The sequence below is a fragment of the Larus michahellis genome, chromosome 1 (assembly GCF_964199755.1).
Source record: "Larus michahellis chromosome 1, bLarMic1.1, whole genome shotgun sequence".
Taxonomy (NCBI): Eukaryota; Metazoa; Chordata; class Aves; order Charadriiformes; family Laridae; genus Larus; species Larus michahellis.
In genome coordinates this window covers 3,241,178-3,269,071 of record NC_133896.1, presented here as the reverse complement: position 1 = coordinate 3,269,071, position 27,894 = coordinate 3,241,178, and the positions used below count along the sequence as shown (strand labels likewise).

Below are 27,894 nucleotides of genomic sequence, written 5' to 3'. Positions count from 1 at the left end.
ATCAGTTCAAGGACTGGTGTCAAGTTTCCAGAGTGCTGCAGAATCTTAATGTAGTACAGACTTTTTATGCCCACATTTACGTTCCTGCTGCACTGTGAGCATAAGGCTTCCCAACAGTCTACACCATGTACCTCCACGTCGTAAAATTTGCAATTTCCTGAAGAGGAGGCTGCCTTTCTTACAGAGACCAACAGGTTTCTTTAGTCTTCAGGCCTTTTGCTCAGCAGAGCTGGTTGATTATTAGTAAGAAGTAACTGTTGCTATAAATTTATCATCCTCTAGGTCCTGACTTTCTGAATGATTAGAATGCCATAAGATGCATACCATGTACATTGAGTAGTGAACCCCTAAAAATCTTCTAGACCCCAAGATTACAAAAATTTAAGCAATGCTGGCAGTGAGTTTGCGTTTCTTATTTCATGCGGCAGACCCTGGAGATGCAGACCACAACTTTCAGGGTCTGCTGATTCTGTCTTACATCCACAGAGCAAATGCTTTTCAGCCCGTGGTTTGTTCTCAAACACTTGTTCCCACTTTTGCTATGCACATTGCCTTAGTACTGGCATAGGACTGTCCAGCAGCAGCATTTCTGCTCTGGAAGCAGCACTGGGCTATCAGAGGGAAACAGTTCATCCCCCATGAAGGAAAGTCCAAGACTGACCATCCAGAGAAGCACATCATAGATATCAAGCGTGCAAAACCATCCTCAGCAAAACAATGTTCTTACTTCTTGGTCACTTGCATAGAAGACACTCCTACCATTAAGGTTGGATGAGGTTTTGAGCAACCTGGTCTAGTGGGAGGTGTCCCTGTCCATGGCAGGGGTGTTGGAACTAGATGATCTTTAAGGTCCCTTCAAACCTAAACCATTTTGTGATTCTATGATTCTATGATCCAGCCTGAAACACCAGCAGGTTAATGAATCTGTGTCACTGGCAGATGGTGTACTGATCCCAGCTTCACTGCCTCCTTCAGCTCCCATGTCAACCTCACCTCCAAGCACTTGCCAGGAGAAACAGTCATGCTATGTCAAGATAAACAGGGCAAGGTGCAGAACAGACTCAGATATCTGGCAATATTTTTGAGCAGGATATTTGCACTCTCCGTGTTTGGATATTGTAACTTAAGTGATATTTCTAGTGCCTTGGTTAGACCCCGAGAGTCCAATATAGGCAGTGAAGAAGGCCAGTACCTCCAGCAGCAATGCAGAGTGTCAGACTGAGATAGTACAAACACTCCCATTTATGGAGGTCTTCACATCCCACATAGAATCATAGAATGGTTAGAGTTGGAAGGGTTCAACTGGTTGATCATCGGGTTCCAACTCCCCTGCCCTGCGCAGGGACACCTCCCACTAGACCAGGTTGCTCAAAGTCCCGTCCAACCTGGCCTTGAACACCTCCAGGGACGGGAAACACCATCACTGTGTCAGCCAAATCTCTCTTTTGCATATGTCTTTTCCAAGCCCTCAATAAGATTTACAGCATTACTATTCCAAATCTCAGCATTAGCACACCAAGCCATGCAGTTGGGGTGAAAATCAGATCCTCAAGGTGTGCGGTCACTGAGGTTCACCATCTCACAGATGGCAACTATACCTACAAATAAGGAGGATGGATGGGAGCTGAAGAGCAGCAAGCGTGACTGTAAAAAGGAAACTGAGTTCTTCTGCGGTCCCATAAACTTCCCCTTGCTGGATCAGAGGCTGGAGGATTGTATGGATGAAGCACTGAAGGATAAACAGAAGAATATGATCTCTGTGGCTCTCAGCTCAGTGCTTTCCATGAGCTTTAAAAAATTCACTTAAAATTTTTCACACCCCAAAAAAAGAGATTATTGAGTGTGGAGTTCTGCCTTTGAAACCGCCATGGTCTATTGGGTAAATAAGCATTTAGGGATTTTTCAAAAGTGAAGTATTGATCAAATAAGCTGCTAGAGCTCTTCTGTAAGAACATATTCCACCAGCAAAGCTGTGTTACGCACCTGAAACACAGTAGCACTGACTTCCCCTGATGCTGCTGTAGCTGAGATGGGGAGTAGGAGTCCCAGAAAGTGAAATTCTTAGGTGAAAAGGATTTTCTGTGTAGGCAGAAAGGCACCTTTGAGAGAAGGAGAAGCGCTCACTAGCTGCTGCATTTTATCCTAAAGGACACTGCAGTTCCATGATCAGCCAAAGGTTTTCCATACAAAAAATTCCTGGAAACAACCGCTGCAGTGATGAGAGAGGTATAAGAAGAGACTGGAGCTCTATCCTGTGTCAGCTGTGTGCCGTAATCCTGAGCATCCTTGCCGTAACATGGGTTTCTCTCAGGCTTGTCCATCCAATAGAGACACCAAACAGAGACATGCCCTTCCCCAAGTTACTCGTGCCCATCTTCACCCGATGGACGCAACATCCACGCTTGCAGGGCTCTTCTCTTGCTGACCTCTCCTCCCTTTCACGGAGAACGTGCCTGGCCCATTATCTCCAGTACTGGCTGGCAGCAGAATGGTTAAACCAGCATTTCTGGAGCATTTCTGGCAGCTGCCAGGAACCCCTCATTCCTATTCCAGTGACGCACACCAGCACCTTGCCGGATAGAGTCCAGCTGCCTCCCCTACGCCGGCACCACCAGAGATTCTCCACTGAATCACAATTACTATAATTATTATTTTGTTACACAGGCAAAATTATCATTTGGGCTGCAAAGTGCCACGCGCACCAACAGCGCTATATAAATTAAACAACAACGCTGCTTTGCATGCAAGCATCACCTTCGCCCGGAGATCCCAGAGCCGCTTAAAAGCATTAATTAAGCCTCACCGCGGTCCTGCGAAGGTAAGCTAAGTGTTGTAATGAACGCCATGTATGTGCTGTTACTCTTCAGCAGGGGGAAACTGAGAGAGCTCGGCTGGCTACAGGAAGCCCTGGCTTGCTCACCGAATGTCGGAGAGCCGTGCCGAGCTCCAGGGCTACGCAGCTGTATCAGGGAGAACCGAGTTGCGTCCGGTCCTATCATCTCCCAGAAAATGAATTTAAAGAAGCCTGTCTATCTGTTTAAACAACAAACTGAAGCGCTCGAGCCCTGAAAAGAAATATCTTCCCACTCGCTGCCTCTATCCGTGCAGATCTCGGTACTTGAGGATTTCGGAGCACCCGTGTCAGCCGAGTATAAATTCGCTCAAGCCATTAAGCTCAAACTTCTCCTGCATCCGAGAGCGGGACAAGGCTGCAGCCGGCCCTCAGGAGCAGGGACACCATTACAATTACAGCCCTGTGTTTCTTGGCGCAGGATCCCGACCAATAGCCCCGACCCATTGATAAGTGCTGGGTCATTCCCTCATTAGGAGGAGTACATTTTTATTATTCCCTTCTGCACGCTCCCTCACTCTGCCTCTCCCACTCTCCCTGTGTGTCTAAACGCGCGCCTGGCTAATATCGCTTGTTTACAGGATAAATCAGCTGAACAAATCCTATTATATTTTGGAACACTGACAACGGCGGGGTAATGACATTGAAACAGGGAAAATGCGATGTTGTTCCTACTGATCTAATGTCACCCACATGCTCTATCAGCTACGCCAGCTCCAATACGGCATGCAGGGAACAGAGGTCTCTCTGTCTTTCTGCGGTGCCACCATTTAGTTGCATGCAGATCTGGGTTGTCTTGCCTTTCCTGCGTTTCAAGTACTTCTTTAAATATTTGAAATATTATTAGAATCTGCAAGACAAAGCAGAAAACATCGGGGATGCAATGTTTACTAGCTCCTAAACTGAAGAAACTGAGGGGTGGCGGCACAGGGAAGATGTTAGGTATTGCGTAGTTCTCTGCAGGAGAAAGATGCAACAAAAGTCTGCATTTGAGCAAACCACATTCATCCACTTACTGACATTTATCTGTGCAACAAAATAAGAGTGAAGAGAAGGATGGTTCGGAGGTACATGTGTGCAGGACACCCAGGTCCACAGCTCTGTCCTGAACTTGGACATATCTACAGGCCCACGTTGGCTCTGCAAACACCATGTTCCATCCCAACGCTGTTCTCATGTTACCCAAAGACTGGGCCAGCGCTAATAAACTGCCTCTCACGCAAACATACAGCAAAACCATATCCCACACCAGTACAGTCATGCAGATTCTAGACTGGGAGTGTCTGGGGCAGAAATACAGTCAGATGAGACTTGGGCATCTCTCTGTAGGGACATCGGCCTTTCTCATCTCCATCTTCAAACCAGCCAGTCTTCAGGATGGACACTTCCAGCATCTGAATTAATCCTACCCAGTATTACAGTGAGCCATGTTTCCATGCAATTTGGATAAATAGAGAAACATACTTAATTCGGGGGGGTCAAAAAAAAGTTCTACGTTGTGTGTGTGTGTGCTGGAATATAAAATAAATACAGACATGTGCATCAGATTGTTCCCAGAGGCTAAACATCTCCGCTGATTCTCCAAGTACTAAGACAGACCCTGCACTGTTTTTCACCCTGTCAGCTACACTTGCATCAGGCAAGTGAGAAAGGGTCTGTGCAGGGTTTGGCCCAGAAAGCAACGCTGAATCCAGCATCCCCTCGACCCCCTCCTCAACAGAACAGTTATTGTACAAACTCCCGCGCTCGGCTGCCCCCAGCCCGGAGATGCTTTAAATAGCATCAGGCTCACGAAGGGAGCTGGAGTCACTTTGCTTCTGGCTCTTCCAGGATGGCTGGGTTTTGTTTGCTGCTTTTTTTTAAAAAAAAAAAACAAAAACAAAAAAAAAACAACCCACTGTTGCACAAGCATTCCCGTTGGCCTGCAAGGCGACCTCCTGGCGAGGCAATAAGAGGTCAGGTTTGCGAAGTAGCTGATCTCCTGGCGTGGAATTGAATGCGAGGAGATCATATGGAGCCCTCCAAAAATGCGAGGCTGAGCCACGGGCGACCGCAGGGCTCAACCACAGAAGAAAACAGCCTGGTTCGCTGGCAGGGGAAGCGGCAAAGATCAGTTCCCAGAAACAAATCTAATTGTCCGTGTGGCAAGCAGCGCTGGCAAATGGCCCAAGCAGTGATGGACAAGCTGGCACCTCGCTCACCTGCAGAAGCAGCTACTGGGGGACCACCAGGACCTGGGGCTGACGCTGAAAGACGCTGAGCTGCTCTGGCAGAACCAACGCGGTCCAGAGATGGGACCGATGGTGGAGGGAGGGTGCTGAGCCTGAAATATCTCAGACACAGCAGCGAGTCAGCAGCCTTGGGCTCTGCTCCATCCTCAATGAACATCTTGTGTGAGCGGGGTCAACCAGACGCGAGGAGCCAGGAGAGAACAGCACTGGGCGCACGGGCTTGGCACCCGGCCACTTAAAGGCATAGGGTTTCCTCTTGCGTTTGGCTTGGGAAGTAAATAAATGGGTTTGAGAAGGAGGTTGTTACCAAAGCATGCTTTTTTCCCCCCCCCCAGGACAAACAATGAGGACTTTGGAAGGAGAGGTTGCAGGGTGGGGGTGAGATAAGAAGGTAATTGATTACCGCCAGCATTATTTCTGCATGCACACTGATCTGGAAGTATCCTTTCAAGGACAGGTGTTTAATAATGAGGAACATACTTAATACCTCAAATGCAATCATCCTCTCCATGCAATTAGGCCCTGGTTTACAGACCTTGAGTGCAAGCTTCAGTTGATGTAGGTGTTTAAGAGTTTTTGGTTTTCTCTCCCCCAGGGCCTCCAAAGTCACTTTTTTTCCTGCCTGGAACGCAGAGCACTTTACAGAGGCAGGGAAGTGTCCTTATCCCTACTGGCTCAAAGCAGAGAGGTGGCACATGGGAGGAAGGACCGCTACCGAGGAAAAAGTGAAGATGAATCAAGGTGGTGCTTGAGAAGCCTCTGCAAATGAGCTGTCACCACCAAGTTAGCAGTGCATGCCCACCTGAATGGGCTTTTGAGGATGTCCAGAGGACTGGGTTGTTGCCAGCATCTGTACCCAGGCTGAACTGAAAGCTCATGCAGGTGCTGGAGAAGTCCTGCAGTGCTCACCCATCACTGCTCAGCCATAGGCAAGTATGGAAAATCCAGGAGGGTCTTGTTCCTGCAACTCCATTAGACCCCAACCATCGTGTCCCTAGCTTGAACACTAGGCATGCTAATCAATGAATTAGTGCTAATTAGTTAATGAGCCCGCTGGTCACCTCACAGAGGAAGAGATGGGGAGACTTTCCTAATTCCATTTACAGAGGGGCCAGGACCTTGCTCGGAGCGGTGGAGATTTGAACTCAGCTGCTCTCCATTAGCCTGAGGAGCACGGCCCCAGACATCTCTGGTCACTTCCACCACTGACAATAACCATGAGAAATACCAGCCGCGTCCCTGGAGAGAGCTCCCTGCTCTGCTTTCGCCTGAGCTGCATCATGTAGCAAGATAATATGACATTTCTCTCTGATGAAGTGTCTTTCATCCCGGAGTACAGCCAGCTTTGCAGTGGAGATGATGGTCAGGCCTGCTGGAGATGGAGAAATGAGGAGTGGGAAGGTGCATGGGGGAGATGTGCAAATCACAGAGCTCAGCTGCAGGAACCCTAAGCTAGCGCCCTGCCCCTTGTCCATTATTGCCTCCCTGGTTAAGCCCTCCATCCACTCCAGCTCCCAGCATCAGCAAGAGGACGCTTGTCGCCTCTTATCAAAGTTGCTGGGCTCAGCAAGTCCCTCCAACAACACGCTCCGCACATACGCACGCACACTCCCATCCAACACAAACTGATGTGACCAATTATACAAATAGAGATCTGGCAGTAATAAGCCTGTTTGCTCCGTCTCTGAGTCTCCAGTGAGCATTCCCAGAGAGGCATTACCGTATTTCTGAGGCTACTGCCTTTGCACAAACTGCACCGTGTCTTTTTTTTTTTCACTTTTTTTTTGTTCCTGCTCTTGCTTGCAGCTTCAGAGAAAGAAGAGGAAAACACTTTTAAAAGTTGACCAAGAACTGACCTCAACTGACCATGAGCCCTTTGGATCAAAAACGTGAGCTTGTATAATTTGGAATAAAGACATGTACGCAAACCTCTTGTGCATGGTCTATCCAGTAGAGATGAACAAAAAGCTTTATTGTGCAAGCAGGAGTGGCATTGACCCTCGCAGAGATTTACTTAGGATAGCCTGACCGGCAAGCGGTGACACTACGAGGTCTAATGAAACCGATAGCTCGTTCCTGTGACCGTGAGTCATTCCCCTGGGAAAGTGGCAGGCTCGCCTACCGGCCAAGCCAGCCAGGAGAAACGGGCAGGGGCTGAGTGTGCAAAATGTCAAAGCAGCAGTATCGCATGGACCTCCTTCCATGCATTCCTCTTTCCAAGGGCTAGGCAAAAGTTAACACTCCCTTTCATCCCAACCTTTCCCTTTTAAGGGAAAATGATGGGGCGAAATGACAGATAGAGATGACAATTCCTGCTTTTCAGTTCATAAAGTGATCTTTTTCCTCGAAATGCCCCTTCTTTCCAGCAGCTCCAGCCCATGCCCTCCTTTCTAAATGACCCTGTTTTTCTGTCCCCCATGCTAGAGAAGAACACAATAGCAAGGACGATATTCCCTCTTCCCACAACACTTGGGAACACTGGGCACAGCACTAAGATCCAGGAGTCTCTGAGCTGCAACCGTGCTGACAGCTATGTTTTACTGTGCCTTAGCCAACCCTCCTGTAAAATACGGGTAATGCTGTTCCTCGTCTTGGTGTCCTAGAGGTGCTCCATCAGACCTGCGTCCTATTAGCACCAGCGATGGCAAATACAAGCCCTGGAACGAAGAGAAAAGTAATGAAATAGGCTGTTTATAGGAAAATCATGGCCACTCCATCACCATCAGTGGCCTCACTAGGAGTCAAATCGACTGTCCCATAACATACACCAAGCCCTTCTGCCACCTGAGCTAGAAATGGCCCTTCCTAACCTGGTGGCACGGAGCAGAAGAAAGCCCGTGGATCAACCCCAAGGGCCAAGCAGCATTCATCCTTGGGCGAGGTGCTCATGTTGCCAAAGCAGAACGCCTGTGCACCCAACTGGCATCCAGACGTGCCTGAGAGCCATCCATGGAAGGACTGATCAGCAATATGCCCTTCACAACCTCCTCCTGCATTCAGCTAAACCCCATGAATACATCAGTCCTTGCTTGGTGGGCATCAAGCATCGAGGATGGTCAGGGGAGTAGGAGGGCAAAGTCCACCTGAGGAACAGATGTATGGAGGAGATGTAGGACTCTCAGGGATCTAGGCACTGTTAACTGCAAGGATGTTTTGGGGAGTTGCTGACTTAGGTGCGCCTTGAAGTAGCAGAAGCACAGGAAGCCTCTCTAGCTAAGTCACTCATCAGACAATGACTCAGGTCCCAAACACCCACCTCGCCTGCCCTCTCTTAGAAAAGTGTTGGAAAAATATTGCCCAGCACTTTACACAAGGCCTTTTGTTGGCTGGTCAGCTTCGAAAACATTTCTTTTCTCCTCCAAGTGACAGCGCTGCCATGAAAAACAGGAAGAGATTGAATACAGTAATTTAAACAGTCAAACTCCATTTCCTGCCAAAAGGAAAAGAAAATACTGGCAAAAGGCAGAAGCCAGGCAATCGTTGGGGACAGACACTTTGATTATCTTGGACAGATATTTGCACTGTGTATCCGGTAAAAAGCTACAGCGATGGAGGTGACACCTTTTCATTTCAGGGACTGGAGTGTGTTAGGCTGCAGAGCAGCAGGTGATGCTGTGAGGCAGATCGGGCTGATGAGGGGACCAGGGTCTCCCAGGAAAGCAGCCCAGGGTCTCAACCAGCTCCTAAGCTGACAGCCGGGATCATGTGCCAACAACACACCATGCTTGGGACTCCATTGCGACCCAAGCTCCAGCAAGGATCCCCATTCCTCTTGCATCTCCCCAGCAGGCCCTGGCACCCTCCTGCTGCTTTGGGGTCGGTCTCCAATACCCTCCTCTTCTTCATCCATGCTTGTGTGTCTCACACAGTTCACCTGCTTGGTCCTCAAGGTAGAGGGGAAGGCTCCTCTGCCTCTGCTACTGAGCATCCCTGTAGTGCAATTGTCACTGGGCTTCAAAAGGCACCTATTGTTAATCCTATTCCATAATAATGAAAATCAACAAATCCCCAATGATCAAGTCCTGTACCGAAATAGCCCATTTAACATCTCCATCCTCCTCCCAAACTGCCTTTTTTTTTTTTTTTAAAGAAATTCAGCATTTCCCAACTGTACCAACAGTTAATTACAAACTTCACAAAACATATTTAAACCACGGCTTTCCTTATCCAACCTGAAGACTGTCTTCTGTTTTAAGAAGCCTATTTTTCCCCCCCAGAACAGTCCTTCCTTCTGCCATCACCCTGCACGTCCATACAGCCTCGGTCCCTCTGCTCCGCACGTTGATGCACCACGCTGCACCACAGAAGTGGTCGCGTTTTGGTGGCACACGAGGCTCTTGCTAAACAGCCAAAGGGAATGAAATCGCTCTCTGGGGCTGTATAAGTAGGAACGGCTTCGGTATCAGGAAAGGGGATTTAGATTAGACATGAGGGAAAGCTTCCTAGCAGCAAAGACAGATCATGTAGGGAGAGGGAGGAATCTCCATCGCTGGAGGTTAAGAACAGGTGAGACAAACATCTGTCAGAAATGTTATAAGTAGGGCAGAAGGGCAAATCAGATGACCTCATAAGACTCTATTTTTTTACCAGCCTCATTTTTCTCTGATTATATGAATTTCTAAGCATTTGGGGTCAAGTGTACGGTTTAAATATAAGCTATTATCCTGTATTTGCAGAGAGGAAAACCAGAGAGGTATTACCTGGAGCTGTTCATCACCTGAGTGAACGTCGCCAATTTGCAAATCAACTGCCCAGACATAAAAAATCCATCACTTTTCCCTGATTTATGCTGAAGAGTAATAGGACACCTGTAACACAGGGACAGGGGAGGAACGCACATTGATCTATTCATCCCCAGTCCTTTATATTTCCCATTCTGGAAATTCTTCTATCAAGCTGCTGAAATCTGCAGTATGTAATGCGTGGTTGGCACGAGGGAAGCACAGGCTCATTACACAGTTGTGTCTCAGTCCTTTGCCTTCACATTGGGTTTGCAAATCAGATCAGGGCAAGTCTCCAGGAGATCTGGAGACCCAATGCCTCCCTCTGCATGTTGACCAGGAGACACAGCGCATCCAGCCCAGCTTCTTGCCAGGTCCTACCTGACCTCAGCTTTCCAAACTCCAGCTGCACCAACAAAACTGCCTGACCAGAGAAGTTGAAGACTGTGCTCTGTACTACTCCATCCAAGCGCGCCATTCCCCCACATCCCTGCACTTATTATAGAATCATAGAATTGCCTAGGTTGGAAGGGACCTTTCAGATCATCGAATCCGACCATCAACCTAACTCTGACAAAACCGCCACTAAACCATGTCGCTAAGCACCACGTCTACCCATCTTTTAAATACCTCCAGGGATGGCAATTCCACCACTTCTCTGGGTGTTATATTGCAGGTTAGGAAAGCTGTGCTGGGAATGGTCCCCAAGAGACCTCTCTTGCCCTGAAGTGTCCTTCAGCACGCATTATACCAAGGCAGGAAGAGGAGCATCCTAGCATGTGGATCCCCTTTGAGTCAGTTATCGCCGCCCTATTAGAAAAATATTTGTTACCAAAAGACAGACCTGACCACGCACCAAGATGAGAGAACAGTGCTATGAGCCCAGCTCCGTAATTCACAGTCCTACAGTTAATACCACAAAGAATCATAGAATCGTTAGGCTTGGAAGGGACCTTAAAGATCATCTAGTTCCAAGACCCCTGCCATGGGCAGGGACACCTCCCACTAGATCAGGTTGCTCAGAGCCCCATCCAGCCTGGCCTTAAAAACTTCCAGGGATGGGGCTTCCACCTCCTCTCTGGGCAACCTGTTCCAGTGTCTCACCACCCTCATGGTGAAGAACTTCTTCCTAATGCCCAGTCTGAATTGTCCCATCTCTAGTTTTAATCCATTCCCTCTAGTCCTACCATTACCCGACATCCTAAAAAGTCCCTCCCCAGCCTTCTTGTAGGCCCCCTTAAGATACTGGTAGGCCACTATAAGATCTCCTCGGAGCCTTCTTTTCTCCAGACTGAACAACCCCAACTCCCTTAGTCTGTCCTCATAGGAGAGGTGCTCCAGCCCTCTGATCATCCTTGTGGTCCTTCTCTGAAGGGCTGGAATAAGTCTTCTAACAGTATTTCTAACAATGCCCCATGAGGGTTTCCCACAGCTCATCTCTACCCATCTGCTCAATGCCACGCACATCAGCCGTATCTGTTCACATGCGGGATGTCGGCAGCAGAGCTGAAGTTCAGCCCCAGCCTTGATCACAGGCAGGTTAAGCCTCTATTTGCACCAGCAGAGAAATACATGACACCCACACAAAACCAGGGAAAGTCTCACCGATGGCTTTGTAATTGTTTTTAGAGCTGCTTCAAATACACGTGCTAAGAGGCAGAGCAGCAGTGCTGGGGGCTGGCTGTCAAGCAGGACATCAGAAAAGGAGACAAGGCCCTCGCAGACATATATCCAGGCTCCAAAATACTTCACCAACCATCAAATATTTTCCAAGCTTAGCGGCTGGACTCTGCAACCCTTACAGCAGCCAAGTCACTAATACCTCTTCCCTTGGGCAGCACAGCTGATCTCGGGCAGGGCTTGCCAGCAGCTCTAAGTAGACTCATTTAAGGAGAGGACAGCCCACTTAGTTACACTTTTAAGACTCCTATTTTTCCTTCAAGGATCTCCAGGCTCCCTCTCCAGCTGCGAAGAATTAGCATCTCTGATTCACAGTGAAGAAATGCAGTCACAAATATGCTCTAACAGTTTCTCCCTCTGTGGCACCCAGTCCCTGGCTCTTTGCCCTCTCCCCAGCCTCTGCAGTCCTGTCACTCTAAATTCCGGCTGATATATCAGTCTTCTTGGTCCGGGACTTACCCCAAGGGACACAAGAAACCTGTTGTTCTTTTAGTTCCTGTCTAAAGCCACCGAATCCAGGTGACTGACAGGTTTCAAACCTCCTGATTTGAGAGGTCCAGTATTGCAAGTGTTAGCGTGGAGCACAAGCGGTGCAGATTTGCAAATGCATGGAGAGGTTTAACAGCCCAGGAAAGTAACTCCAGTGGGAAGCTCCCAGCTTAAATCTAAAGGCAGCTCTTTGAATGTGCAGAGGCCTTGAGGCTAAACAAAAAAAAATCAAAGCCAGATTTGGGCACAGCCTTTCTCCCTGCGCAATACTCCGCAGGGAGCTTTGCAGGTCTGGGCAGAAGAGATCCCAACTCAAATGAAGGGCTTGTCCCTCCGCACGTTCAGTGTGGGAGTGTGAGAGCAGGGTAAGGTCAAGCAACGATGCTGAGGGCACTGGTGTAAAGGGGAACTGGGGAAGGGAAAGGTACGATCAGTCTCCCTGCAATGAAATTTCTGTCTGCATTCCTCTTGGTCCGTCCTTGTCCTGCAAAGGAACAACAGCAGGGATCCCCCGGCAAAGGGGGCGTGAATACAAAGGAAAGCTGGAGCAATCCCATAGCCCGAGCCCTGACTCTGCCTTGAGATTATGGGGCAGGCAAGCGCTCTGGTGTGCCTCCATATTCCCTTTGCTCAGACTTGAACTTGCCTCTCACTTGAAAGAGCTAATTAAGGAAGGAAATCAAAGCCCAGAGAGGCGGCTATTACAGCAGCCTGGGTGCAGTGCCGGCTGTAATGCTGATTTCTGTGCGTGGTATCAAAGCCAGCCGCACACTGGCGGGGCTGACGCAGATTTCTGCAATCACACCTTACTGAACCGACAGAATAAACTAAGACAATTTCTTAAGACCATCTGTAGGTCAGGTATACCGGCCTCTTCCCCAGTCCTGCCCTTAAATCTTGCAGCATTTAATCCTTGATCTGTAGCCAGGCCTTAATTTTTCAGCACAGAGACAGCACAGAGCTGGCTGGAAACTGGAAGACGAGGGACTTTGATGGTTAATGACCAGTGCTTCTCAGCCCTAGAAGAAACGAAGCCCTGGCTTCACAAAGCTCCCTGAACAAATCCTGCTCCAACTCCAGCTCAGGGAAATAAAATTACACCAGCAGAAACAGAAACCAGCCTTTGACATTATCTATGTCCTATTTTGGTTTAGGTTTGAGCCAAGACTGCGCAAGGAAGTGTGATTACACCCCTAATGAATTGCACAGTGAAGTAACAACAACAAGAGGCCAATTCCTCCTAAAGATTTCAAGGCCCCTTGGCTTAGTTCAGCAGCAAACATAACACGGCTGCGGAATTCAGAAAGCGATACCTTCCTCGGCTCGTCCATGAGCAAACTGAGCCATGAACTGGTTAAATTAGGTGGTGTGGTTGGTTGGGTGCAGGCACAGACAGGACTGGGATGAGGCAGTCTCAGTTCCTTAGTCCCTGCTGTAATCGTTGACCAATGCTCTAAGACCTATGAGCACATGAGGAGGTCAAGATTGGGTGCTTAGGAGTTTCACTTACCGCACTGCTACAGGGAATGTCCTTGACTTTGAGCCAGGCCAGATCTAACGTCCCTTCTCCCCTGTAGCAGGACTGCAGTCTGTCCTTGATGCGATCGTTGATCTTTTTCAGGACAAAGATGCAAAGAGCAGACTCATCCAAGGACTTCATCTTCCTTTTCTGCCCCTTCGAGAAGACTGTGAAGAGGATATCATCCTCAGGGCCAACACCCAAAGACCTTGCTAAGATGGCTCCAGCCTTAGACAAATAGGCTGCCTGGAGCAACCGGTACTCCACCCCGTTCTTCTCACAGCCAATGGGCACCTCAACATAGGAGTTAAAGGCTGTGTCCTCCTTACAAAGCCGGACCAGCTTGGAGGTATAAACCTGCTCCTTCGTGGTGGAGCCAGGTGGTGAGATCATCTCAGGCTGCAGAGTTAGGAAATAGACAAAGTTACCACTGCTGAAGCCATATATGTAGTAGATATCAAAGTCAGGGATGATGGTAAAGGTGTCTGAGGGGATCTTGATCATAGAGGCCACAAACTCGTCATGAAAGACATACGCAAACATCCCATCTGCCTCGGAGTTCTTGGTGAGCTTCCTGCTGGAAATAGTGGGGAAATACTCAGGTTTGCCATCCACGGCAGTGGCAATGAACAACTTGTCATCCATGTTGCTGTAAGAAACAATGACTCCAAAAACAGAGCCACTCTCATTCACCCCAGAGAGATAATGCTCCTTCTTGTGGAAGGGCTCGCCCAGCTTGAAGAGGTCATCCAGCCTCAAGAGCTTGCAGATGCCCTGGTAAAGACTCCCACAGGCTATCAATCGATTCTCCTTGTAGTCTATGAGGAGCATTTTGTTTATGTTGTTAGTGGGTGTCAAAGGTTCGTTGCAGGTTTGGACTATCCTGGGAGGATAACACTTGGGATTATCTTCATCAGGCCCAGTCTGGTGGGTCACCAGGACCTTCAGGTCACTGGAGAGTTTGTAGATCCTGTTGACAGCTCCCAAGTAAATGTGCCCAGTTCTTTCATCAACCACCAAGTGGTTGAAGTTCCCCTCTGCTTGGTCTCCAGTGAAAGTGATGAAGGACCTCTTTGGGTGGGGTGGCTGCTGCCTACCAAGAGGCGACACTGTGGTGGATAGTAGGAGGTGAGAAACCAGGCAAGTCCATTTCCACATGGCCGGTGACATGATTAGAAAGGTTTGTATTCCCAAGGGAACGAGGATTAAAAGCTGTAAGAGTCTTCAGAACACCAATTCCCTGGCAGATTTTGCCCTACAAGCAAAGAGAAAAGAAAACAAAAGTACATTACTATGGAGTATTCCTTCCTCCTCCTTCCTCCACAACCATGCCATCATCAGAGCGTACTTAATTGCTAATCCTCCCTTTCTCGTCTCTGAGCTCTCTGCTTAAAACCAGCACAAAGGGAGCCCTCCTGAAAGAAAAGATGCTGGTAGAAAGAGCAGAAATCACATAGCATAATAATAAATCAGCACCCTGTTACTCTCCAGTACACACACACACGCGCCCCACGGTGCAGCACAAAAAGCCAGAGCAATGCAGGAGGCTAATGGTAGAAACATCAAGCAATATTGCTGTTCGCGCTGCCAACTTTGACCCAATTGTGTATTTGCTATCTAAGAAGACAGGGCAGGAGAAGGATTATTATCCTGCTCTTCTGGATGAGAGACTGAAGCCTAGAGAAGGTCAGGGACCTGCCTACAGGGACAGGACCAGATGGATGCTGAGCTCTTTTGCAACCCTTGAAGCTTGCCAGGAAGAAGCCAGCTCTGGTCTGACATTAATATCCTTTCAGGGAGACCTCGGTCCAGAATGGGCCTGTTTGAACAGGCTCTCCATGGCTTCCAGATCAAAGCTGCCTCATGCCAGTCCAGCTTGGAGTACAGACGCAGGAGTTGTGGTGTGCCAGCCTTCCCAGCCACATCTACAAAGGGCATGCAGCCAAGCAGGGAGCAAACTGAGCACCATGTCTCCTCCCTCCCCTGGGCTCCCACCACAAGACCGCTCTCCACCCACTGCAGAGCCAAGAAAACATTGTCTAAAAGAGAGATGCAGTTCCCCAGGGCATCTCAGATGACTGGGAACGGGGCTGTCTAACTATTGGCAGTAATAAAGCCTAAAGGACCGTAAAGTAGGAAAACTAACTACAAGGGACGAGCTTGGTGACTTTCCAAAGAGAGGAAAGGGGGCTTCCTTGCACCACTCAATCTCTTAAAATCTCCCAGGTTTTAACCAGGGTGGTGGAAGCAGTACGGGGTTCAAACAGCTTCTGTAATGTGGTGAGCACATCACCAAGTCCCATCCTCATGCTGTGAAAAACGCATCTTCCTACTCAACACATCCATCTGCTCCCTGGTCCTCCGCCTTTTCATGGCTGCTTCTGTACCAAGAGTGGCTTTGGCCCCTTACGGCTCCACAGAGCATGTGGGAGATGGAGTCCTACCAGCTCAGGTCTCACCAGCCAAGCTCTTTGATGAGTGCTCGCTACACAACCCTTGTTGCCGGTGGCCGGGCTGAGGCACACATGTATTTCCTCCCTCCATCCCTCTTTAACACCCAGATCAGAATTTCACAAAACTGTTCTTGATTTTCTGAAGAACGCAAGCCAAACCCCAGCTCCACTCCTGCAGGCCAGCGTCCTATTACCTCTCTCACAGAGTGACTTTGCTGAAATCAGGGGTGTAACTGGCTGAGCAAAGGTGATGACAGCCAGCCCCGCGCAAGCAGGAGGCAAGGGAAAAATCACTGTTTGCAGATCCCAGCAGGGAGGAAGATGTGGCAGTGACACAGCTCTGGATTTGCAGCTCTGCTAATGCCACTGGAACTGAAAAATTTACTTCAAGAAATAATAAACAGAATAAATCCTGTCTTCTTTTGACCTGTAGACTGATTAGATCTGATAGTGGAAAGGGTAAGTCTGGGCTTGCTGCAGAGCATCCACCGCTTTTATGCCACCCCAAATATTTCAAAATTCTCACAGTAGCCAGAATTTCAAAGCTGTTGCATGATCACCTTCACCTCCCGCTGCCCTCCCTGCCGCAGCAGCCGCAGGCGCTGGATAGATGACGGACAAAGGTCATTTCACATTTACTTTAGGCATGTTTACCCTGTTCTGCTTTGCCTTTCTGGTCAAGCAAATATTTAATAAAATCAAGCTTATACTGCAGAGTTTGCAAGACTGTCTTGCGAGCAGGAGAGGATTCGCTCTGCAGGGATACGCAGGCTGGTCACGTAGGCTTTTAATAACCTTTATTATGATAGATAGAGCAGCGATGGGATGAGCTCTCCCTGCACAACCATTCCTCTTTCAAAAGAGGCCATCCTTGAGAGAGCAGCAGAAGAGGGAAGCTGTCCCTGTTTGAGTCCTGCGTTCAGAAACATCACGTGGCGACCCTGAACACCGGCTCCCGTCACTTCTGAGTTATGATCCATATTTCTAACAGATGTTGGTTTGATCGGGCACTAGACAGATCTAGGAAGAAATTATTCTTTTCAAGTACTAAAAAGATATCTATTTTACTCCTATATTTTACTCTGTTTTGCTCCTCTTAGCCCTGCGGAGTCAGCACAGCTGCAGGACAGGGAAATGGGAACTGCCGTGACTCAGACACTGAAGAGGTAATGAACTGCCCCTCTTCTGCAACAGGAGCCCTCTGCCCAAAGGTCATCACAACACCCAAGAGCAGGGTTGCAACAGCAGGAGGAAATCTGCCCATTCAAATCAGTGGCCAACGCAACGTAAGAGGAGATATGCTCCAGACGTGAAATCTTTGAGGCCCAAGCAGGTGAGAATCGTGATTGACTTTGAGGTGAGACTGTCACTTGTAGAGGAAGGGGATGGCGAGGATGCAGCTTCGTTCTGTCTCCAGGACACAATCCCAAGACTCTACAATGTGTAACCCTATGGTAAATAGATGGGGCCTTGGACAAGAAAAGTTTGGATACAAAAAAGCCTAAGAGGAAGAAACTTTCCTAAATTCTTTTAACTTAGCTGGTGGTTAATAAGCTGGTGGTTGTTAATAGATGGGAAAGCTAGGGAATGCTGAATACGTCCTCAAAACGCAGCAGGTTTTGAGGGGAAAAAGTCACGAAGAATGCACTGTGTCTGAGGAAATAGGAATAAATCAGGAATAAAGAGGACACAAAGGACTGGTCTGTCAATTGACAGGGAGGGAAGGACTTCGGAGGAAGCGTACAGGGAGAGGGGAATGAGAGATTTGATTGACAGTCTCACAGAATCCATGGTCACGTCCCTGTACTGGAGACTGGCACAAATCCACCCCACTGCAATGACAGCTCCTGAAAGGAACATGTCACTGGGTGCACATGGGAGATGACAGCAACCCCCCTTTTGGCTCACATACACACAACCCTCCTGCCATCAAAGGCGGTAGACAAATTCACATCACCAGGTCCCTTGACACAGCCACACGTTGGCAGCAGGGACACTGCAAGGTCAGTGGCAAGAGGAGTCACACGTGAGAGCCACGGAAGGAAACCTGCCCCGGGGTCCAGCTCCAGCCAGGGGCTCAGAGCAAAAGTACATGTTAAAATCCAGAACAGGACCAAAACATGCTGAAAAATAGCATCGGGAGAGGAAGAACATCCACCACCTCCTCCCGCAGAGCGGGTCTGACACCACTCCTGGGTCCTGGTGGCTGGCGGGATGGGTTCAGTGAGTCCTCCAGCAGGCAGCACCTGGCTAGGAGGAAGCCAACAGCACCCGGGACTCCTGGGCAATGCCAATGGCATGGGCTGGGTGGTTAACGAAGCCCAGCGTCAATCAGGCGGCACGCTCCTCTGTTTATTTTTGCTCCACTCAGGCACGGCTATTCACTTCCCGGGATGCGGGCGGCCGTGCGCAGATGCTGACGAGGCAGACACCCAGCGACGGAGCCAGCACGCAGCGATTCAGCCCCGAGTGCAGCTACACAATCCGTCTAATCTCAGCTAAAGACTCTTTTTTTTTTTTCCCTGGTTTCCTTTAATAAACCCTGATTACCACAGATAGAATCTTTTCTTTGGGAGCCGACATGGAGAGAAAACTCATATGGAGACATTGTCAACAGCTTCCCCAACAAAAACCAGCTTCTAACTTCAGCTAAATCCTTTCTCCCCGAACTTACAACCTGTCCAACGCCTGACGGAAACTGAAGGCAAGTCTTCCTTTGAGGGCATCCCATGCCAGAGCATCTTTTCTTTGGAGCTCACCACAAGGAACAGATCCCAGCACAAGCCGCAGCTTGTCCCAAATAAAGAGATTAATTTCAGGAGTGGGTTGTTTGCAAAGCACTTAAGCTGAGGTGGGACAACACGGCCTTCCCTCGTCATGCAGATTACTCTATTCAGGCAGTCAGATGGTGCCCATCACCTTGTTACCCGCGCATCTGCCAGAAGCATATTAAGTGATGGGATTAACACTTGCTGGGAGTAAGACTTTCCTCCTTTTTTCCCCCCGATTCCCCCATGTGTTAAAACTGCATGTGGATAGTGTTTCTGCCTGGCTTTCAGACTTGGTTTCCTATCAGCAAAAGCAGGTCAGAGCTCTGCTCCTTTGTGCTTGGGAGGGAGGGCAGAGAGGTTTGTAATGGTTTCTCAGTTCCTCCAGGAATTTGCTACGGAGAGACTTGAATGAAAGAACACAAACGTTCAGTGCCACAGAAACAAGAATGGAGTTTTGAGGTCATGGAAATAACCTACAAATCCAGAGACCAGGATTAAACTCTCTTTTCTGGAGCAGACTCGCCTGAAAGTATTCTAAGGTTAAATCTATTAAAATTATTCCTTGTCACAGTAACTGGAGAAATGTAAACCCCCAAACAAACTATCATAGCAAGGTCACCCAAGAGCACACAAGGTCATTGATTTTAAGCAAACCGTGTCACAACAGCGCTTAACTTTGTTGATCCTACCTTGTGGAATGTATGTCTGAGACCATATAAGTACAAAGCACTGAGAAAAGTGAAAAGTTGCCAAAAGCCAGAGCATCGGCTTGATTTCTGTTTCAAAAGTCTCATTCTTGTCTCCCAACAAAGCCACCGTGCACTCCTGGGGCTCTGTTCTCACTACAAAACACATCTCTACCATGTTTTAGTGAGGTGCAACTCTCATGGGGTTGGTAATGCCAAGTTGGCCAAGAATTTAGAAGGCACTTCACAGGTCAGGAGACCCTGACCAGACTGTGGCTCTAGACACGGAGAGGAATAAGCACAGCCCCCGCCCCTAAAGGGATGATGAATATTGACAAGAAAATGTACTGGGTTTCATCCCAGCAGGTCTCCCCAGCTTGTATATCAAATACAGCATTTTAGGACAGCCTTGAGGAAAGCGGCGTTTCCTTCCTCAGAAGTCAAGCAAATTCCCTTCAAGGCTTCAGGGGCTCTGAAGAGTACCCAAATGAAGTCTTTAAAATTTTCTGGACCTGATCCCGCCGGGACCCCCAAAACACCACTTTGATCCTCAAACAGCAAGGAAGGGGCTCTGACCCCAGGTTTTTCTGTGAGTCAGCAGGCAGCTATTTTCTTGCCGGCTGAGGCTGTATAGCACACTTTACGTTGCATTGAATGCTGGTGGGTGGATGCTTCCCCCTGCTTTGCAATCTTAGGAAGATCTGTGAGACACAAGTCCTCTCTCAGGCTGAAGCCTTGTAATTAGCACTGTATAAATCCACAAAGAGCCAAATCTCGTAAGACAGGCACCATACTTCAACTGTCTCCCCAAAGCCTGGCACAGAGAATAACTTCATATTCACGGTGACTTTGTGATCACTGGCTATTTCACTCTCTGGATCTACATCTAGGAGGATAAAATGTAGGACTTAAAGGAAAAAACAGAACCTTTAGATCTTGATCTCCTGGTTGTTGGAGCACCAAGATCTGTATTTGGAGGTGGGGAAACCAAATGCAAAGAAGCCAGGAGAGAATCCCCAGTCTTCAAAGTCTGAGATTTCACTACATATTCAAAAGGCAGCTGGAACAGGGCAGCCTGAGAGACCCAGGGTAAAAGCAACAGGACTTGTAAAATCCGAGATGATACCAGGAGAGGCAATAAGGTTTGGAAATAAAGCTTCAGAGGGATGTAGAGCCAGTGGATTTGCTGCACAGGATCAGGCTATCTGCAAACCAGATGAGCTTCAGTTGCCAGTGACCAGTACTTGATGGTTCCGAGAGTATGGGAAGTTCTCCTAAACGAAGAGTGTATAACTGGCCGCCCAATGTGATTAATGCAGAGGACGGCTGTGTACTCACAGAGATCTGGGCTCCTCTAGAGTAAGGACCATCCATTCCACGGCTGTTCCGAACCTTACAGTCGGAAACAGGCTGAACACACAGAAGGAGTAGGCAAGTAAAGAAAATGCTGTAAATACTGGGAGGAAAGAGACAGATGATTTCTGTTCAGTGATGCAGGGATTGCAGCAGAGGCGAGAACGGAGTCTCCCTTTATGCTTTATTCAGCATAAAATTTCCTCCTTTCATTTATGGCAGGTATCCAAGCCGTTCTGGAGCAGCAACCACTAGCCATGGATGGGGCCAGTGAAAAGATCTGACACAGCAAATCCTTCATCTTCAGCTTCCTACGTGAGTGGCTGAAGAGAGAAGATGAGCGAGTACAGTCCTATAAAACAGGGGTGGCTGGACCATCTCAAATCTCAGCCAGATCTTGAGTCCAACACACACATTATCACTGATGGGAAGGAGCCGTGCTAACTGGCATTTGCTCTCCCAAACCTAAAGGAAAGCTTCAGTTTACTGCAACCATTAGCAATATTTTTAGAGCGACATCTGTACTGGAGATTATGGGAAAAAAAAACATAATATTAGACATTTTCTTGTTTCATTTTCTCTACACTTACTAATTCTGAACAAACTCCTAAATGCTTCTGGGTGGGTCTTTATGCACCCATGAACTTCCCAGGCAGACACATGACATTTATTTTAGCACTCTGCCTTCTACGTGGCAGCTCTTCCAGCAACTGGCTTCTGCCTTTCAGCCCTTGAGCAGCTCAGATGAGGGACAGCCTTTGTCCATGTTTCTGTAGCACCTAGGGCAATTAGGTCACAATCGGGTTAGTTCATAACTTGCACGTGTTAGCTGAAGTAATCTATTTCTGCTGACTCCATGGGCTTGAAAAGAGATCTTTAAAAGATGTCAGGAGGCTGAAAAGTCTATGCTTAGAATCATAGAATCATAGAATGTGTTGGCTTGGAAAGGACCTTTAAAGGTCATCTAGTCCAACCTCCCTGCAGTGCGCAGGGACATCTTCAACTAGATCAGGCTGCTCAGAGCCTCATCAGGCCTCGCCTTGAATGTCTCCAGGGATGCAGCCTCCACCACCTCTCTGGGCAACGTGTTCCAGTGTCTCACCACCCTCCTTGTAAAGAACTTCTTCTTCTTCTTCTTCTTCCTAATGTCTACTTCTGCCCCAAAGTTCACCAGCCCTAAATTCCAGGCATCTTCTGCAGATATGAGACTGCTGTAGAGCACGACCTCTTCTTTACAAATGAAACAATACAGCACGAAATAGACATTTTTTGAACAACCCTAATCTACTTACTTGACTTTCCACTACAAATATAATAAAAACTGGATGAAAATTGTTTATAACTTTAAAGCATTCCGGCATAAAAGTACATTTTGTGAAATTCAAAACGAAACAGGGCTCAGTGCAGCTGCTGCGTTCAGACTGAAATTCCCCCTGGGAAAAAAACACCCAAGATGAGCCCAAATGAGAGACGTCCTCTTCAGAGGACTTCCACTTCAGAAGGCTTTAGCTAAAGCCCTCTGAAGGGCAGTTGAGATGTCACCCAACCCAAAAGGCAAACGAAGGGACAGGACTCCGATGGAGATCCCCATGCTTGCACTAGCAGAGACATCCAGCTGAGACACTATTCCAAGCCCAGCAGCAGCAAGGGGCCTACAGGAAGGATGGGGAGGGACTCTTGATCAGGGAATGTAATTATAGGACACAGGGTAACGGCTTCAGACTGAAAGAGGGTAGATTTAGATTGGATATCAGGAAGGAATTCTTTACTGTGAGGGTGGTGAGCCCCTGGCCCAGGTTGCCTAGAGAAGCTGTGGCTGCCCCATCCCTGGAGGGGTTCAAGGCCAGGTTGGACGGGGCTTGGAGCAACCTGGGCTGGTGGGAGGTGTCCCTGCCCAGGGCAGGGGGTTGGAACTAGATGATCTTTAAGGTCACTTCCAACCCAAACCATTCTGTGATTCTGTGTGATTCTGACTCTACTCATTCTGCCGATAGCTCTAATGAAGCAGTGTGGACACAGCGCTGAGAAGCAGCAGCTTTGTGAGCATTTCAGGGGGGAAAAAAAAGAAAAAAAAAACAACAAAAAAGCAGTCTGATATCTATCCCACCACATGATGCCCCATTTTGCAGACCACAACAGGTACTTTCAGCAGAGAATCGGATGCAAAAAACTCAACCCCCCTTCCAAAAAAAAAAAATCCCTGGATAAACTATTACTAATTTGCTATTAATTCTATTCATTTTTCTCTTCCGGTGACTTTGTCACCGCAAGGCAGAGGACAAGCTGGCTGCTGCCAACGCACACAAAGGCCAATGGGAAGTTATTCCTAGAGCCCTGCCCGGCTGCTGCTGCAGGATAACTAGCTCCAAATCATGCTTGACAGCCTCAAGATACGGCTGAGGTAGACAGAACACCTCCGGCCAGGATCAGATACAGACAAGAGCCAGAATTGTGCTAATATGGGTAAAAAGATAATCACCTGTTATGTTTGTTAACAGGAAGATTAGAAGAGAGCTGATGTTGTATACACACGCAGGGGCCGCGTTTGCAAGGAGATACACAAATCTATCCTGTACAGCATACAGACACATTTATTTTTGCACAAAATGATGCAATTCCTGTGCTCCCGGTGCAGGGCAGCGCGTGCATGCATAATTACACTGAGCAGGAGCAGCAACACCTATAGCTCAGGTTGTCTGACATGTTCTGTACCGAGACTCGGTTTTAAGGTCCTCATTACTTTGACAGACCTGAACCGCCCAGGAGACAATTTCCTCAGCTCGGTGTCTGCCTCCGGGCTAACATCGCCATAGAAAGTTGCATTCAGAACGGCTTGGGCAATTCTGAGAACTAAATTAGGAGAAAAGTTTTTGCAAGTTGTTGATTTTCATTTTTATTTTCTCTGTGTTTGGCCTCAGTTATATTCTTTCCGTTCTTACTGAAAAGCTTTGGAGCAGGTAGTAAAAATTGGGCAGGTCCTCTCCTGCTGTCATGGGGATCTTCTGGCCACACCTGAAAATCTGTCTAAATTTGACCAAGTTACAGCATCTAATAATACATGCATGGCAAGTAAAGATTTTGCCTTTTCCACTGATCCCAGGATGGATCAGACAGCGTTTGGGCTACCACCACAGGAGGCATAAAACACGCTCAAAGTCAGGGATGAAGGGACCAAGCGGGTTTTCCTGACTCTGTGTCAGCTGGAGGGTATTGTGGTGCTAAGCACTGCTGCTGAGGAAAAGTCTTCTCTGCTCCCTGATGGACCTACACTACAGCTCAGCTTAATTAACCCAATGGGAAAGGAAAACAGAAGGATGTTCCAACACAAGGAAGGGAAGGCTGGAAAGTGGAGGAGGGAGAAAAAACTGGGCAGACACAATTTAGCAAAAGGGATATGAGCAGAGACTGGGAAATGTGGGCAGATTGCAGACTTGCAAGTTCTGTAACCACTGAAACATCCCCTCCTCATGAATGGGGCATTGATCCCACGGCTCCTGAGCCTCCGGATTCCCCTAACATGGGCTTCCTCCAGCTGCTGACAAATCTGGAGGTCAAATCAGTTACACAAGGTTAAAGTTCTGGGGAGAAATTCCCATTTTTGCCTTGTTCAAGAGCTTAGAAAATGCATATCAAAACAAAAAAAAAAAAGCAACTGCAGAACGGAAAAGAAGGGAAAAAAGAGCGTGAAGCTGCTGAACTACTGCAGATTTAACCAGCATGTTCCCTAACCCTCTTGTGTGCATTGAGAAGAGGTTGCAGGAGGTCTTCCTGAGCAAAGGACAACACTATCCCCTTTCCAATTCCTTCTCAACACCAAAATTTAATGTCAAGTCTGGAGTGAGTTACCAAATTATGAGAATTAACAGAATTGGGAGCAGCAGAACTTATTTACAAACTATTCCTAGATATGTTAAAACCACCTGAATGACAGGGGAGGGTGGGGTGACGCAGAGCCTGATGACATGAGGCTGCTGTTATTTCACCGTCCCGCCATAGCTCACACCAGCACATCACACCTTGTCCTGAAGGGCCCTTCCAGTCCCCCCCAGTAAAATAACGCATTGTGGCTTGCAAGGGTGACCAGAGGCTCTAAGAGGACGTCCCCACCTCCAGAAGTTTCAGTCTAGAAATGCCCCAGGGAGACAGAGGTCCAGGGTGGTGAAGACTTGGCCAAGGTCACAGAGAGTCAGTGTGGCTCAGACAGAGATACAGCCCGTGTGCTTAATTCCCCAGCTCAGTGTCACAGCGACCAGACAACAATTCTGTGGAGCCATGGGTGCAGCACCAAGGGAACCTCCTTTATAGCTATTTTTCTCTATTACCACCTCCTTTGGTGCGTGTTTTTCAGGGAGTGTAGCAATAGGACGAGGGGTAATGGTTTTGAATGGAAAGAGGGGAGATTTAGATGAGATATTGGGAAGAAATTCTTTACTGTGAGGGTAGTGAGACCCTGGCCCAGGTTGCTCAGAGAAGCTGTGGCTGCCCAATCCCTGGAGGGGTTCAAGGCCAGGTTGGACGGGGCTTGGAGCAACCTGGGCTGGTGGGAGGTGTCCCTGCCCAGGGCAGGGGGTTGGAACTAGATGAGCTTTAAGGTCCCTTCCAATTCATTGACAGACTGAGAAAGTTGGGGTTGTTCAGTCTGGAGAAAAGAAGGCTCTGAGGAGACCTTATAGTGGCCTACCAGTATCTTAAGGGGGCCTACAAGAAAGCTGGGGAGGGACTTTTTAGGATGTCGGGTAATGGTAGGACTAGAGGGAATGGATTAAAACTAGAGATGGGACGATTCAGACTGGGCATTAGGAAGAAGTTCTTCACCATGAGGGTGGTGGGACACTGGAACAGGTTGCCCCGAGAGGTGGTGGAAGCCCCATCCCTGGAGGTGTTCAAGGCCAGGCTGGACGGGGCTCTAAACAACCTGATCTACTGGGAGGTGTCCCTGTCCGTGGCAGGGGTCTTGGAACTAGATGATCTTTAAGGTCCCTTCCAAGCCTAACAATTCTATGATTCTATTCTAAACATTCTATGATTCTACGTTTGAGGGACACACAAACACATACACACACACACGCAAAAAAATGTCTCCAGAGCAGTAAATTCCCATCAGTCTCAAACCCATCCACTCCACCAGCATTTTGCCAGGATCAGCAGAATAAGTGCATTATAGACCCGAGTGTCATTGTTGAAGCTACTTTAAATAGTTCTGTGGTCACCGCCTTCAGCCGTGAGTCTGCATGGGTGCGTCCAGGGCCTCCCAAAATGCTACAGCGCGGAGTCCTGCTGCTGGCACCTAGCCTGGGGAGCCGAGGGGAGGAAGGGAGGAGGTGGCTGCCCCAGCTGCTCTGCCACTAAAGCTTTCTGCAATTTGTACATGCGCTTCCCCACACTGACAAACTTCCAGAGGAGACACTGTCAGCAATGGCACTTTGTAGACAGCTTGCTGCCGCTGCAAAGCACACCTGCAAGAAGAAAAAAAACCTCTCTTTCTCCTTCCGTAAATATCTTCCCTGGGCCAGACACTCAGACATGGATGGAAGCTGCAAGTGCTCTGCATTTTGCAGGATCTAACCCTTCGTTTGCACGAACAAATGCCTAGCGCTATCAACGAATCAACAAATCACTCTGGAGGGTGATGCAATTGTTTTAGCTATTTGCACAGCCTCATAATTGCAGATCCATCATCACAAAGCGTTAGGCTGCATTAGGATAGGTGTTACAGAGAAAACCCAGTACCAGAAACAGGCTTATGAGCCCGCTCAGTCTGCAAAAGATAGTTTATGGGTTTGTAATAACCAGTGGTTTCAGATCTGGGTCGTGCTACCCAGAAGAAAGTTACTTGTTTGCTTAGAGTCAGCTGCAAGCAAAATGTCACCCCAAACTCTAATTTAATCCAGACCCAAACACCATCTGCTTTGTTCATCTCTGCTCGCGCAGCCTAAAGGCACCTGTGTGTGAGACAAGGGGCATTTTCAATGAGGGCGCGTGGGAAGGTCTTCTCTGTTGGTAAAATCCTGCTCATTAGAAATGGAGACCTTGATAACACAGGCTGTGAGACCTGAAGAAACACTACAAAACAGATGCACAGGCGCAGAATGAGTAAGACTGTTTTCCACGTGCCCTCCACCCCCCAAGCTGCATTGCAGAGGGCAAGGCTGCCGTCATTTTCCCACTGCCTCCACCTCTCCCCTCATTCCTCTTTCCAAAATCGGGCTTGTTCATCTCTTCCCTCATCCCACAGGATCCCACAGCTGCACTTTGAGTCCTGCACAAGTCGCAAATACTGCAAAAAGCACGCAAGCCTGTGCCCACGCACCCCCTGCCCATTGGGGATGCAGTCACAACTGCTTTGACACAAGGCTGGAGCATCTCAAGACCTCAAGAGCATCAAGAGCATCTCAAGACCAGGCTGGACAGGGCTTTGAGCAACTTGGTCTAGCAGAAGATGTCCCTGTCCATGGCAGGGTGGTTGGAACTAGATGATCTTTAAGGTCCCTTCCAACCCAAACCATTCTGTGATTCTACGATCCCTCCTGCTCGTGGAGAGCATCATCTGCTCTCCAGGCCCCGGGGGCCTCGGGTAAGGGGCTGGAGCACACAGTGCCTTGCCCTGGCTCCTTCATGGCTGGGACACGCAGCCTGGGGCCAGCTGGGCAGGCTTGGGTGGCTGCAGATGTATTTTAATGACATGAGGCACCCACTCAGACGGGAGGTTGGGCTGAAATTTGTTCTCGCTTCAAAAGTTAGCAGCTGTAAATCTTTTGCTTTGACTAGAGGAAAAAGGCAAGGGGGAGAGGAAGGGAAATGAAGTTTGGGGTTTTGGTGGTGGCGTTTGGCTGAATGCAGCATTGGGTGCTGCTGAGCTTATTGGGACAGACCCGAGGAGCACATCCAGACGCCATTTCTGGACTTACTTATTTTGTTTCAGTTAGTAAAACACAAAGCAGAGCAATAAGTAGAAACACGGACTTCTCCAAAAAGCAGCAAGCCCACATAGCAGCTCCCTTTGCCAGACGGACCCTTGCTGGGCCAGTGTCAGCAGCCACGCTCAGGAAACATAGGACATGCCGTGTGGACCAAACCCCGCTCCAGCAAGTCCATGCCTATGGCTCCATACCATGGGATCCATCAAACTCCGAATTGTCC

The 27,894-nt window shown here is 48.4% G+C and overlaps 1 protein-coding gene across 3 annotated transcripts in view; it reads right to left on the bottom strand.

The window, feature by feature from the left end:
• Positions 1 to 27,894, bottom strand: part of PLXNA4 (plexin A4) — a 472,240-nt gene that overhangs the window by 429,859 nt on the left and 14,487 nt on the right. For all 3 annotated transcript variants that reach the window (XM_074573192.1, XM_074573194.1, XM_074573193.1), the window contains exon 2: positions 13,483 to 14,746. In XM_074573192.1, the coding sequence (XP_074429293.1) occupies positions 13,483 to 14,661 (1,179 nt within the window). In that variant the 5' untranslated portion in view covers positions 14,662 to 14,746. The remainder of the gene's footprint in view (positions 1 to 13,482; positions 14,747 to 27,894) is intronic.